Raw genomic sequence first — 14,710 nt, forward strand, 5'->3', positions numbered from 1 at the left:
AAATCAGGGCGGAGCTGCTTTATACTTTAGGGGAGCTATGACCCTCTCAAAATAATTTTAATACAAAAAAATATATATAAATAAAAAATTCTTTTAAATTTTATTAAATGTTATATACTTGACTTCTTCAAATTCATTAATATTAATAAAAGAAAATTTTGACACCCCAAATATTTGTTCTCCGTACCTAAAATATACATGAGATAATTCAAATCTTAATATTCTTCCGTCTATCATTATAAATTTAAAAGAATGCATTAGGTCTTACATTTAGCGTGAAAAAAGAAAGAAAAGTCGAACTGCACTGCGTTTTTGTTGGTCTAACCTTCATAAAAATATATAATGTTTAAGTGTCAATTGGTCTATCATAGCACTTTTTAAAATTAGGGTCGATCAACATGAAATTAATTGGGTTTAACCTAGATGTATGTTTAATAGTTTATTTTGTTATAAAATCTTTAAAAGACTGATTAACTTATTATATTCTTAACCTAAAGTCTATTAATAATTATAACTTTTATATTATGATATATATATATATATATATATATATATATATATATATATATATATATATATATATATATATAACATATAATATAATATAAGATATAAAAAATTACGTAAAAAAAAACAGTTTTTCACAAGACCTTAATCAAAAATATAAATTTAACTTTTATAATTTTAAATTTGTGTAAATCAACATGGTTAATAGATAATGAATTATATTACAACAAATATAGTAAAAAAAATAAAAAATATTAACATTTTATAAATAAGTTATAATCTATTACACATAAAAGGTTTTTTTTTACCTTTTTAAACAAGCAAGTTACTATGAAAGTTTAGATTTGATTTAATTCTTAAAGAGCGAAGTCTAGCTAGGCCTAATAATGTAAGTTAAATGATAGGTTCACTTTTCTGATCCAAAACATTACAAGTAAACTCTATTCTTAAAAACAAATTATGAAATCATTGTCCATGAACTCTAGGTATCTTTCAAACGAATTTTTAAAACTATTTATTAACGTGAATCAGATTGTAAGAATGCATGATTTTCACAGTTGTAAATGTGAATAAGCAAATGAAGCAGTGTAAGGCAGTTGTCTATAATACTAGTGAAGCTTCACAATGAAAGGGACTAAAACAGAATTCACTGCCTACGCAGCCTTTTCCCCTTCTCACCCACCACTTCAACAATCAAAACCTTGCTAGTCATCAATAGCTAAGATCAAAAATGAAAAATAGTAAACGGCTTAGTTGAGGAACTGAACTGAGCTACGATTACCAAAAGGACTTCCTTCAAACAATTTCATTTTTCATGAACAAGGGGGCAATACTCAGGTAACCACATATTGCTTCTCACATACTCCACAGTATCCTCCTGCAACCAAACCAACAAGCATGAGTTAGCAGCAGCAGAATTATACATCAGACCAAGGTAGCATCCACATGCTCAGAACTAAGGCACAAAATATGGGGACTAGTCAATTTGCAATATTTAGACGCAAACTGCAACTGTATTAAACTTCAGAACTTCACCCTCTCCTCAGAACATGCAAATTTAACAGTACAGTCAACCAGATTATGAATATATAATGTATTATTAGTGAGAAATTTGAAATTCCCATACTTTTGACATGTTTGCTAGTTCTCTCAACCCTACTTCACCATGTCCTTCAGCCTGATTTTCTGCAACCGCAGCACCAATAACAGCAGCTCCAACCTCAGCTGTAACATTCCGAATACTGCCCAACAAAGTACCGTTTGATTACAGAAGGCCACAATGAACATCTTTGTTAAGGGATGAGTAAACCAAAACTATATTGTTAGATTTAGTACCGTACATGGCATCCATATCCAATATACGTTCCAAGAATCAGTTTTAGTGTTTATACAGATTAAGTTTTAATTATCATAGTGGTTCAAAAAGGATCCATGGAAAAGGAGAGGAGAGCCCTGACAAAATGAAAAACAAGTCGTAACAAGGAAAAAAGGGAACGTTACCAGTCAATAGATGGAAACAAGATTCCTTTTTGGACCTCCTCATCTGTCATATATGAAGCAAGGCTGAGAGGATAAAACAGCAAGTTAGTAATGTATTTAAAACGGCCCAAAGAGGCATCTCATCAGAGCGGAAGTTATTTATTAATGAGCGGCAATGTACACCCAGAAAACTTATTAAGCTTTTCAACGAAAGTAGGTAAAGAACAGATAAAATGACTTACACAACACAACAAAGAATACAAGGTCAGACTGCTCAATTGAGAGCAGCCCTACATACATCAAGAAAATAATTCATACATTTCCATTGAAATCGAGTCTAATAGCTTTTGGTTGAACAAAAGAACTGTACAAATTAAATATACCATTCAGCTGCTGCTCGCAACATTTCGTCTGTTATATGACGAGCACCCGATAGAAGTGTACCCAAACCAACCCTGAATGAAATGTTGCAATATAATTACGTCAATGTTTCCACTGAGTGGCATGATTTGTGAAAAAAAAAAATACAGGGCCACAAAGGCACGCCTACCCTGGGAACAGATACATATTGTTGGCTTGATTGACATGGCCAACTTCATTTCCTGTACAAAAATTCATTTGGAGGCTATGGTAAAACATAATATTGAAATGAACGTCGAAAATGTAAAGAAACAAGAATCTTCCTACAACAAAGCCTCCGCGGCTGAAGAATTTTGAACTTGACAGCATACTTCAAAAACCAATGAATCATATTACAGAGTGATAATTACCGAGATCTACATTGTCAAAAGGGCTTCCACTCGCAAAAACTATATTCTTTCCAGCATGACTGAAAGCTTCAATAGCAGTGCACTCAGCTGTCCCAGTGATAACGAAACAGGTGTCAAAATGAAAACGTTGGACATAATTAAGCAATTGCCCGTACTGAATAAGCCTTGTAGAAACAAACCATTCACGGTGGGATTAGACATTGCAAAGATAGCAGGCTTTGTTGAAGCAGATTCTCTCATTGCCTTAAGCACCTGAGTTGAATCTCAACCATTAAATTGAAGAAACCCAATTGCAATAAAATGAAGGAAGCAGAACTCAAAGATATAAAAACAAGACATTTTTTCAATGCAAATGTATTTCACTTAATCAAATATACTTCACTGAGGAATAAACATAAGGTAATTACCTCCGTGTCGAAAACACCACCAACTCCAGACAATCCAAGTAGCACGTGTGGCTTAACCTTCTTAACCTAAGGACCATTAAACAATTAAAGTATGGCTTAGAATGCATAATTTTTATTCTTCATAAGCATTATTTAATTTACTCTTACACAAAAATAATTGTTCATTATGATATAAATGTAAAATAAATAACATATGAAAGTGAATAAAGTTTTTCTCCAACAAATTCCGTAGCATTTACCACTTCAATTATACTAGCACCCTCTGTAAGTCCTTCAAGATCTCTTGGATTTTTGGCAAATGGAACAGCAGCTGGATCTAGATTGCTCCTTTCCGTGGTGACAAGACCCTACATTCAACAATCACATCATTATTAAAAACGTGATGTATCATAATAAAAATAGAAAAAAAGAAGCATGCACAGAAATAACAGAATCCAAAAGAGGATACAAAAAAATATGTATGACGATGTTACTCATAAATGAAGAGAATTTAAGACAGAATTTGAAAATAAAAAATGAAGATATTTGAATAACAAAGTTGAGCCAAAATCACGAGGGATCCAGATAATATATTATTACGAATACAATTTTTATTTTTGAGAGTTGTAACTTAATGCACACTGAAAGCAAAGAACATGAAAGCATACATCTTTATCAATTAAAAAAAACGGGCTGTTAGCAGTGGTAGCCGTTCCACTGCCCCCTGACATTCTTGAAACAGCCTGGGCAGCCATCTTAAGAACACCAAGCCCTGCACTGCCCACCAGGCAAAAAAGTATCACGTAAAACAGAATTTTGGCAGCAAGATTAAAGCAGAAAATACCAATATAAGGAGCATGATAGAACAACAAAACAAACAGATACATCAAAATTAGTTTTGCAAGTACCTCCCAGCTCCAACAACAACTATCTTTTGTTTCAAAAAATCAGACAATGGTCGACCTTGGGATCTTATAGCTCCCAATAGCCCAGCAAGTGCAACCCCGGCGGTGCCCTATTAAACAATGGAAATGATGAAAAAATTGACGTTTTTAGAAGTCACTTAAGAAAATAACGCATTGCTTAGCACCTTGAACATTTTAAATGTAACAAAATATAATATCACTTTCTTACCTGTATATCATCATTAAACATGCAAAACCTTTGTCTATATCGATTCAGGGTTTCAAAAGCCCACTTCATTTGGAAATCCTCAAACTGAAAAAATAAGTTAATCATCCGGTTACTAGATGATTAAATTCTAAACTGAACACTGAGAGAACCATGTTTTAAAAGAAAAGCAAACCTGAACAATAGCCTTAGGCCATCGAGCGTGTACAGCTTCCATGAATTCATCAACAATCGATAGGTACTCTTCACCTTCCAACCTAGGCTGTCGAACTCCTAAATCTGACAAACGAGAATCATGTCAGAATATAGTAACTTTTATGATGTCAAATACGTGGAATTACCATATTATCTTTTTGCATGCTCAAGAGATCAACAATGCCAAAGTGATTCAAAAATCCCATTCGAACTCATCATTGGAGCACAATATAATCAGATAAACTTTGCTAAATAAAGCAGAAAAGCCATTGCTTAATAGGTTATATTACTCAACCACAAAATCTAGGATACTGGAAAACATGAAATCTTCCTCATCTTACAAAGCAAACATGTCCATGGTAAATGAAAAAGTGAGACAAACAACAACCATAGAAATTAGGAGCAGAATTGAGTTCTACTCACAAAGGGGATCTTTGAGTAGCTTTTCATTGTTTGTACCAACATCTAACATAACTGGAAGTATCTGAAACAATTGGAAAAACAGCACACTATACAAGTTAAATCAGAGTTACTAAAATTACCAAGTAGCAGTTAAAAAGTAAAGAAAATCAAAATTAAAACATTATTCAAAATCAACAATTATAAGTTTATAACAAAAGATCAATTGGACAAACTTCTCCATAAACACTCTTAAGAGAGAAAAATAGGTCGAAAAATTGAAATTAGTTTCCCCCCATAATTTAATTTGTAGAAGTTTTTCATAGAACTTCTCTAAAAATTTCACTTGTAGATAAATTAATTTTAGTTTATAGAGAAGTCCGTTTCATTTTTTTTTTCTCCTAAAAGTACTTATGAAGAAACTCATCTAAACAGACCCAAAGTCAAGATTTATGAACTCGTTTCCATTTCATTTGTTGATTACGTGTAATTGTACACAAGATAAACGTACAAATATAAAACATAAACAAAATTAGATTTATTCAGCATCATAAAACAGTTAACAACCCAACCCACCCTACAAAAATTCATCTATCCATTTCACTAAAGAAAATAACCTCTCAGCTGGCCTGGGCCACCAGTAACACATGATGTGCCCAAGTTATGATGAAATTCAAGATATAAAGAGAAAGGAAGGGGAAAGACATACTTTTCGTGGGTTGATACCAGCAGCAGCAACATACATATCAAGTTTTCCGATAGGTATTCCTATGCCCTGAACGCCAAGGTCACCCAAGCCAAGAATACGACTGCCGTCTGTCAGGACAATCATGTCTACCTGAACCGAGGAAACAAGATGATTACAATATATAACCAATAACATATCAAGCCAGGGAGCAATTTTGCTATCCACGGAACAGAAAATTTCAAAAATTTTCGCAAAGCATGTAAATAGTTGAACCGTACCCAGTTACCAGAACATTTATCATTGAAGTCAGGTAAAGTGAGAAAACACGAAGTAACCACAATCACAACTAAATAGCAAAATCACGAGAAAAATTCAGTATAAAACTAAAACAATTATCAATTTCATGCAAGGCAGATAATATGACAGCATAGAATAATGTCACTTAACAACAACGAAACAAATATAATATACTCACCCTCATGAGCTACCTATTTAGGAGGGAGAATCGACTCAAGATCTCATACTTACTTCATATGAGAGTTAGGCACCCCATGGTACCAAAGTTCTTATAAACCTTCTACATTATTCTATTTTTTTGAACTACCTCCCCTCTGTTTTATAAACCTAATACCTACATAGTCCTCCCTCTAACGGAGAGTAAATTTAAAAAAAAAAATAACGAGAAAATACACTAATATTCATGTCCAAGAAAAGTCATCTTTGATACCAAAAAATGGATCCTCATAAGATGAAACTTCTTCGGGTCCCTGACAAATCTGTCAATTTCTTAGAATTTTTTTTCTACAAAAGAAACAGCAATATCCCAGATTATCCCTCAGGGAGTACAGATAAATATAATAAACTCTGCCAAAGAATTCACCAAGTTTCAATAGTTTTAACCCTTGCAAGTCAAAATCTTAAGAAAGCTGTATGGATTACAGGGGAAGAATGAAAAGTAAAATTCCCTTCCATTTTCTATCATGAATGAAAAGAAAGGAAGGCATAATTTTACCAAGACGAGTTCAATACCTCGTCAGATGGCCAGTTATAGATCATTGACATCATCTCTCCTTTATCTTTGGCACTAAAATACATTCCACGCGGGCGTCTAAATAACCCTGAATAATTTTCACACACTAATCCAACGGTAGGAGTATAGATTATTGGAGCAAACTCTTTGATGTTACGGATAAGAACCTGAGATAGAAAAAGGTAAGCAAGATAAAAATCCCATAATAATACGAATAACCGTTGTAATATATTCTCATATCCGCAAGCCAACTTCATCATCAAACTCACTCGGTAATACAGAGTCTCATTCCTGTCATGCAATCTATTTAAGATCCTCCATTTGGATAAGGAAACAAATTTATCTGATTGGCACCGTGTATTCTTCTCCAAAGATCTATATGAATCCACTGAAAAATAATAATATTACGGCTGTCAAATATAATCGAAGAAGGAGCAAACACGAAGCCAAACACACAAGTGGGGTCTAAAGATGAGCAAGCAATAATTCCTGAGACTGACGAACAGATACATATAGCATGAAACGGATAGGTTTAAAACTTACTAAACCGATCATATTGATTCTCAAATGAAATGACACGAGGAGGAAGAAGGCCCCGAAGCCCCAATCGATCCCTTTCAGTTATGGGAAAACCAGTATCCTACATATAAAAAATTAATTAAGTAAATAAAGTACTAGAATCCCAAACAGTGATCAAGCACAGCCATGAGTAGCTTGAATTTTTTATGTCAGAGATAGTAAACATAATATATTTATCTCAATGAAAAACATCTTTTAATGAATCCATATTAGTCATTTACCCAAACTAACTCAAAACAGATACCGCGTAAATATAATAACAAATTTTGTCCACTTTAGATTGTACATTTCATGCATGTCTGTGGGTTCAACTCCCCACTACCGGGAGTTATAAGTTGATTTGATGGATTTAAATATGTTGTGAGTTCAATTTTTCCCACTAACAAACTACCAACTAACATTTATCCACCAAAACAGAAAAAACCTTTCATGCATGCACTGAGGGTCCCGATTACACACTTTCTACATAAATAAAACAAATCACAGAGCTACAAATTTATACAAAAAATTCATTTGGAATGTTACTAAAATTACGTTTGATACAATCTATCTGAATTAATTTAGCGTCAACTAGAACGGTAACAGTAAAATAATTAAATATTCACTTTCAACCTTTCTAAGAAAAGGCATGTATGGGGAAAAAATTACCAGATGCTCTGGTTCATTATGTTTATGGTCTGGTCCATTCTTAACGTGACACTTTTCAAATTATAGGAAAAAATTAACGACACCAAATTATAAGTGATGATCCTGAACCGCTTAACAATAACTTCCTCTTGTAACGTATAATGCTATTAGCAAAAAATACTCTCCTTTGCACCTATAAACTCAAGGTTTTAACTCAAAATCACTCGTTAAATTGAACAACTCCACACAAGTTGATGCAGAGGTCTTCTTAAAATAATTATATTGTATGAAAAGATAATAATCAATCGCTTCCATCTCTTTTCAGGTTATAGCTAGTTTCCTTTCAACCGAATAAACTAAACTAGCAAACAAACAAACAAACAAATTCACCAACATAAAAAACACGATTAAATAAATAAATAAAAAACAAAGTTAGCAAAGTGAAAAACAGTGTCGATCGAAAACAGGGCGAACCTTGTTGAACCAAGGATCATGGAGGATATCAGTGCCGCGCTTGTGGACCTTGCACGGCCCGGGAATCGCCGTGGAGAATCGCCGTGATCTGGACGCCGCGAATCGCACAACCTTCCACATTCTTGGAAATCGAAATTAAAATCAAATGCAGCACCAACAACACCACCTACAACACTACGATAAACCGAAGCTAAAAGAAATTTAGATTTGGTTCGGTCTTTGTGAGCTGCGAGGCATCTTCAACGAAGGAGAGAACTATGTAGTTTGTGAGGTAATGATTGAGGGAGGTGGTAACGAACGCCAGGGTATTTATAGCGTCAGGAACTTTCTCTCTCTAGCTTTCTCTCTCCTCAGTTTGTTTCCGAGAGTTGAAACAGTTTGAAGCAGTTAGTGTTGCAGGTGCTACCCGATGAATTCGGGCAGTCTGAGATAGACAATTACAGAAGTAAAATCTGCCCGGGAGAGATTCGGGTAGGGATGCCCAAAGATAGCGACTATCATAACTCGCGTGAATAAAACACATGCACTATTTTCTTTATTACCAAAAAAAAGTGTTTTATTTATTTATATATAAGAAAAAGAAAAAAAAAAGAGGTTGGTGGCGATGGGGATGGCAAACGCTAGTTAGTTTTGTCTATGTCGTACTTTGTCTTCTTTTTTTCATAAAATTATTTAGATTTTTTTAAACTATGTTTTAGATTCTAATTTTTTTTGGTTAATGAAATAATTACGCATTAACCAATAATTAGTGGTTAAAGGATTACAAGTTAAGTATTACAAATAATAAAAATTCAATTTTTATTTGAATAAATATGACAATTTTTCACAAAATATTTGCAGATGTATTTAATTTTTAACGAAGGTCTTTATGATAATCTTTAACCCAGAACATGATGAAATATTAATCTAATGAAAAAAAAAAAACAGTAAAATTTTTAATTCGGTCCTTCACATATCATTATAGTATTTTTTTTTTTAAATTGAGACTAAATTAATTTCCCAAAGATTTGTATGGTCGTTTTATTAGTCTACCAAATTTTATATCAACCAATGATTTGTTGATATTTGTTCCTTAAAAGTATAAATGTTTCAATATTGATCCATACGAAAGACTAAAATGGCAAAACAGAGAGAATATTTGAGAAATTAAATATTTAAGGTAAAAGATTCAAATTTTCAGAAAATTGATCCTTGTGGATAACTAAATTGATAATAAAAAAGAATATAATTTAATTCACTAATTTAGTAAGAAATTAAATATTTAAAAAAAAAAATATTTTTCGAGCAAAATTTGTAGTGATAATATTGTTTAAGAGATTAATACGATGACACATAACTTTGAAAATTCAAAATGAGAATTAAAGTAAATAATATCATGTCACCGACCAATAAGTTAGCTTCTTAAAAGTAATGTCAAATACATGAAAAAACATTAATTTTTATAATTGTTTCCATCAATCTCTCTGTCGAAAACAATTGGAAGAAAAAATATATATGACACGCCACCATACAACACAAATTGATTTAATAAAACAAATTAAAAACGAATAACGAATAATGTAAATGATTAATTAATTTTTATAAAAGAAGATTATTGGATAAAAAGAATGACACATCGCCACGAGAAAAGTTGACTAAATAAAACAATTAACAAATACATAAGAAAATATTAACTTTTATAATTGTCCAAATGTCTCTTCCACAATATCATTATTTAGGGTTATGCGAACCCAACATTTATTTTAAAGTTGAATACAATTGATATTTAAATAGTTAATCTATACAACAACTTGTACAGTATAAAGTGAGAAAAGAGAGGAAAAAGAAAAGTATGCGGTGCAATTAATATATGATCAAAAGATATAGAAAAATATATATATAGATGAAGTAAGGTTTATTTGTTTAAAAATAGTGTTCGTCAAAAACTAATTTACTTTTAAGTGATTCTTATATAAGTTTAAAATGATGTGTGAATGTTTAAGGTAAAATAAAATTTATCTATTTTTTTATCCCATCCGTTTTTTATATACGCACGGGCCTTTTCATTTTTCGGTTTTTTTTCAATTTCTTTTAAAATAATAATACAATTGTTATGATATTTATCTCAATAAATTTTAATAAAATTATTTAACCATTAAAAATATTAATAAATAATATTAATATAAATATAAAGTATAATATTTTAATAATATTAAAAATATATTTATTAAAAGTATTTAGTTTTATAATTAAAAAAAACACTTACAATAATAATACCACTATCAATAATAATAATAAAAATAATAACAATAAGAAACTAATAATAATAATAATAATGTTTATCCTATAAATATTAATGCAATGTTAATACTAATGTTAATCTTAACAAAAATAATTTATAATTATATATAAAGATATACATTTACTATAAAATAAATTTAAAAAAATCAAGTAATTGAAATATTATTATATAATAATAAAAATAAAATATGTGTCTAATTATAATAATAATACAACTATATAATATCTTGTATGGATAAAAATAAAAATAATAAAAATTATAGTTAATAATTATTATTATTATTATAATTATAATTAATAATAGTAATAATAGTTGTATTATTTATAATAATAATAATTATTATTATTATTATTATTATTATAGTTGTTAATAATTTAATATTTTGAGAATGACAATTTTTGTAAATTAGGTACTATAGTACATTTATAATAATATAATCAAAATTATAGTTCTTAATAATAATAGTCAAAAAATAATATAACAATAAAAAATAGCTATATCTGATAAAAATAATTATAATTTATAATTACAATAATAATAAATATAATTCTTACTAATAACAATACTTATAATAATAATATTTAATAATAATAATAATAATAATAATTTTTATAATAATTATAATTGGTAATAATTTAATTACAATTATAATTGCAGTTGAAAATAAAATAATAATTATTATAATAATTATAGTTTTTATTAATAATAATTATTGTTATGATTACTTATAATAATAATATAATAATCAGAACATCTATAGTTGATATAGTAATGAATAATACTTATACTCAAATAATAATAATAATTATAATTATAATTGATAATAATAATAATAATAATAATTATTATTATTATTATTATTATTATTATGATTTATAATAATAATTATTATTATCATTATAATAGTTGATAATAATATAATAATTATAATTATAGTTGATAATAATATAATAATAATTATAATTAATAATAACAAAATAAAAATTATTGATAATAAAAATAATAGTAATTATAGTTATTAATTTAATATTTTGATAATCATAATTTTGTAAATTAAGTATGATAGTAGTTATAATAATAATATAATAATTAAAATTATTGTTATAAGTTTTAATAATAATAATTATTATTATTACTAGTAAACATACATGTTTTGTCGTGCTTGTGTGTTTTTATTTTTTAATTTTTAAAAAATTTAGGTTAAGATCAATAATAAATATATAAATAATTTTTAAAATAGTTTTTTAATGTAAAATTAAAAAAAATAAGATATGTATAAAAAAATTATTAAAATAATGATTTGAGACAAAAGAGATTTTTAAAATAATAGTTAAAAATAAATTATTTATAAAATAATTAATTTTTTAAATAATTAAAAGTAAACTGGTATTATGAAATATGGATACAAAAGAAAAAATCTCTTTATATATTATTATAGATTGTTAATATTATTATTACAGTTATAATAATAATAATGTAATATAAAAATAATTATAATTAATAATAAAAATTACAGTTGGTAACAATTATTATTAGTAAAATAGTCATAGAATAATAATGTACTAATAATAGTAGTCTATAACAATAATTATTATTGTTAATAATATAATTATAATATTATTTACAGTTGATAAGAAAGTAATTATTATAATAATAATTATAGTTCTTTATAGTTAATAATAATAATTATAAATGAAAATAATAATAATAATAATAATAATAACTATTATAATAATTATAACTCTTAATAATAATAAGTATTATTATTATTATTATTATAGTTTTAATAATAAAATTTAATAATAAAATAGTTATAATAGATAATAATATATCAATAATTATAATTAATAATAATAATTATTGTTACAATTACAATTATTAATAATAGAATTATAGTTCTAATTACAATTAGAATTGATAACAACAATAATTATTATTATAATGGTGATAGTTCCTAATATTAATAATAATTATTATTATTATTACAATAATTATAATTCTTAATATTAATAACAATAATAATAATAATATAATAGTAAAAATAATTATAATTAATATGAAAGAATGATAATAATTAATAATAACAATAATAATTGATAACATTAATAATAATATAAATAATATTTATAGTTATAGTTGATTATAAATAATAATACTATTATAGTTATAGTCAATAATAGTAATAATAATAATAATAATAATTATTATTATTATTATTATTATTATTATTATTATTATAGTTACAATAATGATAATATATTATTAAAAATAATTATAGTTGATAATATTAAAGATAACAATAACAATAATAGTTGTAGTTAATAATAATAATTGTTAATAATAATAATTATTATTATTATAATCGTTAAAAATTTAATAGTTTGGAATAATAATTTTTTAAATTAGGTATAATAGTAGAGGTATTTCATAAGTGACAATTTTGTAGATTAATAAAGTTGGTAAGGATACTTTTGTCCATTGAATAGTAGTCGGAGACAAAATGACAGCAAATCTAATGAAATTGACACGTGTCGAAGTGTATAAGATGGATATTTTGAAAATTTTACTGGGATATTGTTTTCTTATATTATAGTTGATAAGTGGCAGCTTTGTAGATTAATAAAGTTGATAAGGATATTTTTGTCCATTGAATAGTAGTTGGAGGTAAAATGACAGAAAAATTAATGGAAATGATACGTGTCAAATGAATAAGATGGACATTTTGAAAATTCTAATGAGATATGGTTTTCTTATATTGTAGTTGAATAAACTTCTAGTTACTTCTTAAAAAATAGATTTTTCTTTTATTTTATTAAATAAGTTTGCTCAAACTTATTTAAAGTTATAATAAATAGTTATTTTATTAAAAAAAACCATTTTTTAAAAAATTAAGTAGTGAAATTAATTATTTTTATTAACATTGAATTCAGATTCTATAATTAATCCCACCACAAGGAAGTGAAGCAAGCGTCTTAAGTTTAAGTTTAAGTTTTTATTTCTAGCAAATGTAACTATTTTTAACTTTTGAAGGGAAGTTTTTGCCACACTTTATGATACTAACAAATTCAGTACGAAATAGTTAAATGTTGTAATACAAAAACATCATTTTATTTTTTAATGTCAACTTCTTCATTTGATTGAATGATGATAGAGCATTTAAATGTTGTAACATATATTTTAAATTTTATTTTATTTTTCATTTGTGTGGAACAGAGCATCATTGATTTACAATTACATAGCAGTGTCCTGTTTCAATGTATGTCTTTTTGACAGGCTAAAACTGGACATGTGAGTCTAAGTTTTAGGAAGTGGTGTTAAGAATATGCCATGTCCACATTAGATGGCCAACAATAGCAACACTACCTTCTACTCAGACTGGTCCCCCATAGACACATGCTCACCAAACTAAACCACTGCTCTCTCAAAACAACACAGACAACAGTAAGATTTGTTGTCAGAATACATTCCTCATGTTCCTTTTCAAGTGGTTAAAATTTCACTCAATAGAATAAAACCCATTTTTCTCTTTCCATATTACCAAGAGAATATGGTTCAACCTGGTGAGAGTCTGTGAATGGGAAAAATTAATGCTAAAGAGGATCTTATCTACTTAGACTAAGTTTAATAAGAGCAGGTAAAAAATACTAAGAAAATGAAAAAAAAGAAAAAAGAATTTGATTCCATTTAACTAGCTTCAATGGATGGATATAGCTTGACCCTTCTAAACCTTGGAACCAAATCTTTTCATTCTATTATTTTGCGACTTTCAGCTCATTCGTTCAGTTGGCAACTGGGCATTCATTATTTGGCCATAGCATCGTAGAAGAATCAAAATTGTTCACGACTTCACTTGCCACATTACACGTAGTTATGCAAATACCTTTCCCACATATAATGTAAGGAAAATAACAATAGCATCAGATTGTTCTTCATAATACATACTTGGGTATTTCTAAATTTGAAAAACCTATAACATCACAAAAGTTATGCTTAGCAAGGCTATTTCTGTGCAAGCTTACCTCCTAAACATCAAAATCATAAGGTCATGCACCTAAACATAAAATTGTGAATTTAGAGAAATCGATATATTTTTAAATATTCGATCGTGCAGGTTGGAATAACTTCAACTTTTTCATTCATTAAAAACACTAAAATTCTACTTTC

At 27.9% G+C, this 14,710-nt stretch overlaps 1 protein-coding gene across 2 annotated transcripts; it reads right to left on the minus strand.

Moving 5' to 3' along the window:
* Positions 1–1,008: 1,008 nt before the first annotated feature.
* LOC114183224 (NAD-dependent malic enzyme 59 kDa isoform, mitochondrial-like) lies at positions 1,009–8,631 on the minus strand. Of its 2 annotated transcripts, XM_028070157.1 has the most exons (19): positions 8,266–8,626; positions 7,129–7,225; positions 6,855–6,973; positions 6,585–6,752; positions 5,577–5,705; positions 4,892–4,952; positions 4,449–4,552; positions 4,277–4,360; positions 4,051–4,157; positions 3,811–3,919; positions 3,403–3,510; positions 3,164–3,229; positions 2,936–3,008; positions 2,757–2,843; positions 2,537–2,588; positions 2,370–2,441; positions 2,008–2,070; positions 1,634–1,748; positions 1,009–1,384 (listed from the first exon to the last, which is right to left on the minus strand). In XM_028070157.1, exons 1-19 carry the CDS (start codon positions 8,383–8,385, stop codon positions 1,313–1,315), a joined length of 1,806 nt encoding a protein of 601 aa, XP_027925958.1. In that variant the 5' UTR covers positions 8,386–8,626; the 3' UTR covers positions 1,009–1,312. The 2 variants fall into 2 exon arrangements, 1 of the variants encoding a protein (XP_027925958.1); XR_003604313.1 differs by lacking the exon at positions 1,009–1,384 and having other exon boundaries at positions 1,649–1,748; positions 2,767–2,843; positions 8,266–8,631.
* Positions 8,632–14,710: the final 6,079 nt, after the last annotated feature.

The sequence above is a fragment of the Vigna unguiculata genome, chromosome 5 (assembly GCF_004118075.2).
Source record: "Vigna unguiculata cultivar IT97K-499-35 chromosome 5, ASM411807v1, whole genome shotgun sequence".
Classification (NCBI taxonomy): Eukaryota; Viridiplantae; Streptophyta; class Magnoliopsida; order Fabales; family Fabaceae; genus Vigna; species Vigna unguiculata.

Coding starts and splice junctions, on each gene's coding strand:
- LOC114183224 (XM_028070157.1), bottom strand. CDS start 8,385: ATGTGGAAGGTTGTGCGATTCGCGGCGTCCAGATCACGGCGATTCTCC. Junction 6,753..6,854: donor ATGAGACTCTGTATTACCGA/GTGAGTTTGATG, acceptor TTTCTATCTCAG/GTTCTTATCCGTAACATCAA. Junction 3,230..3,402: donor GTGCTAGTATAATTGAAGTG/GTAAATGCTACG, acceptor AATGGTCCTTAG/GTTAAGAAGGTTAAGCCACA.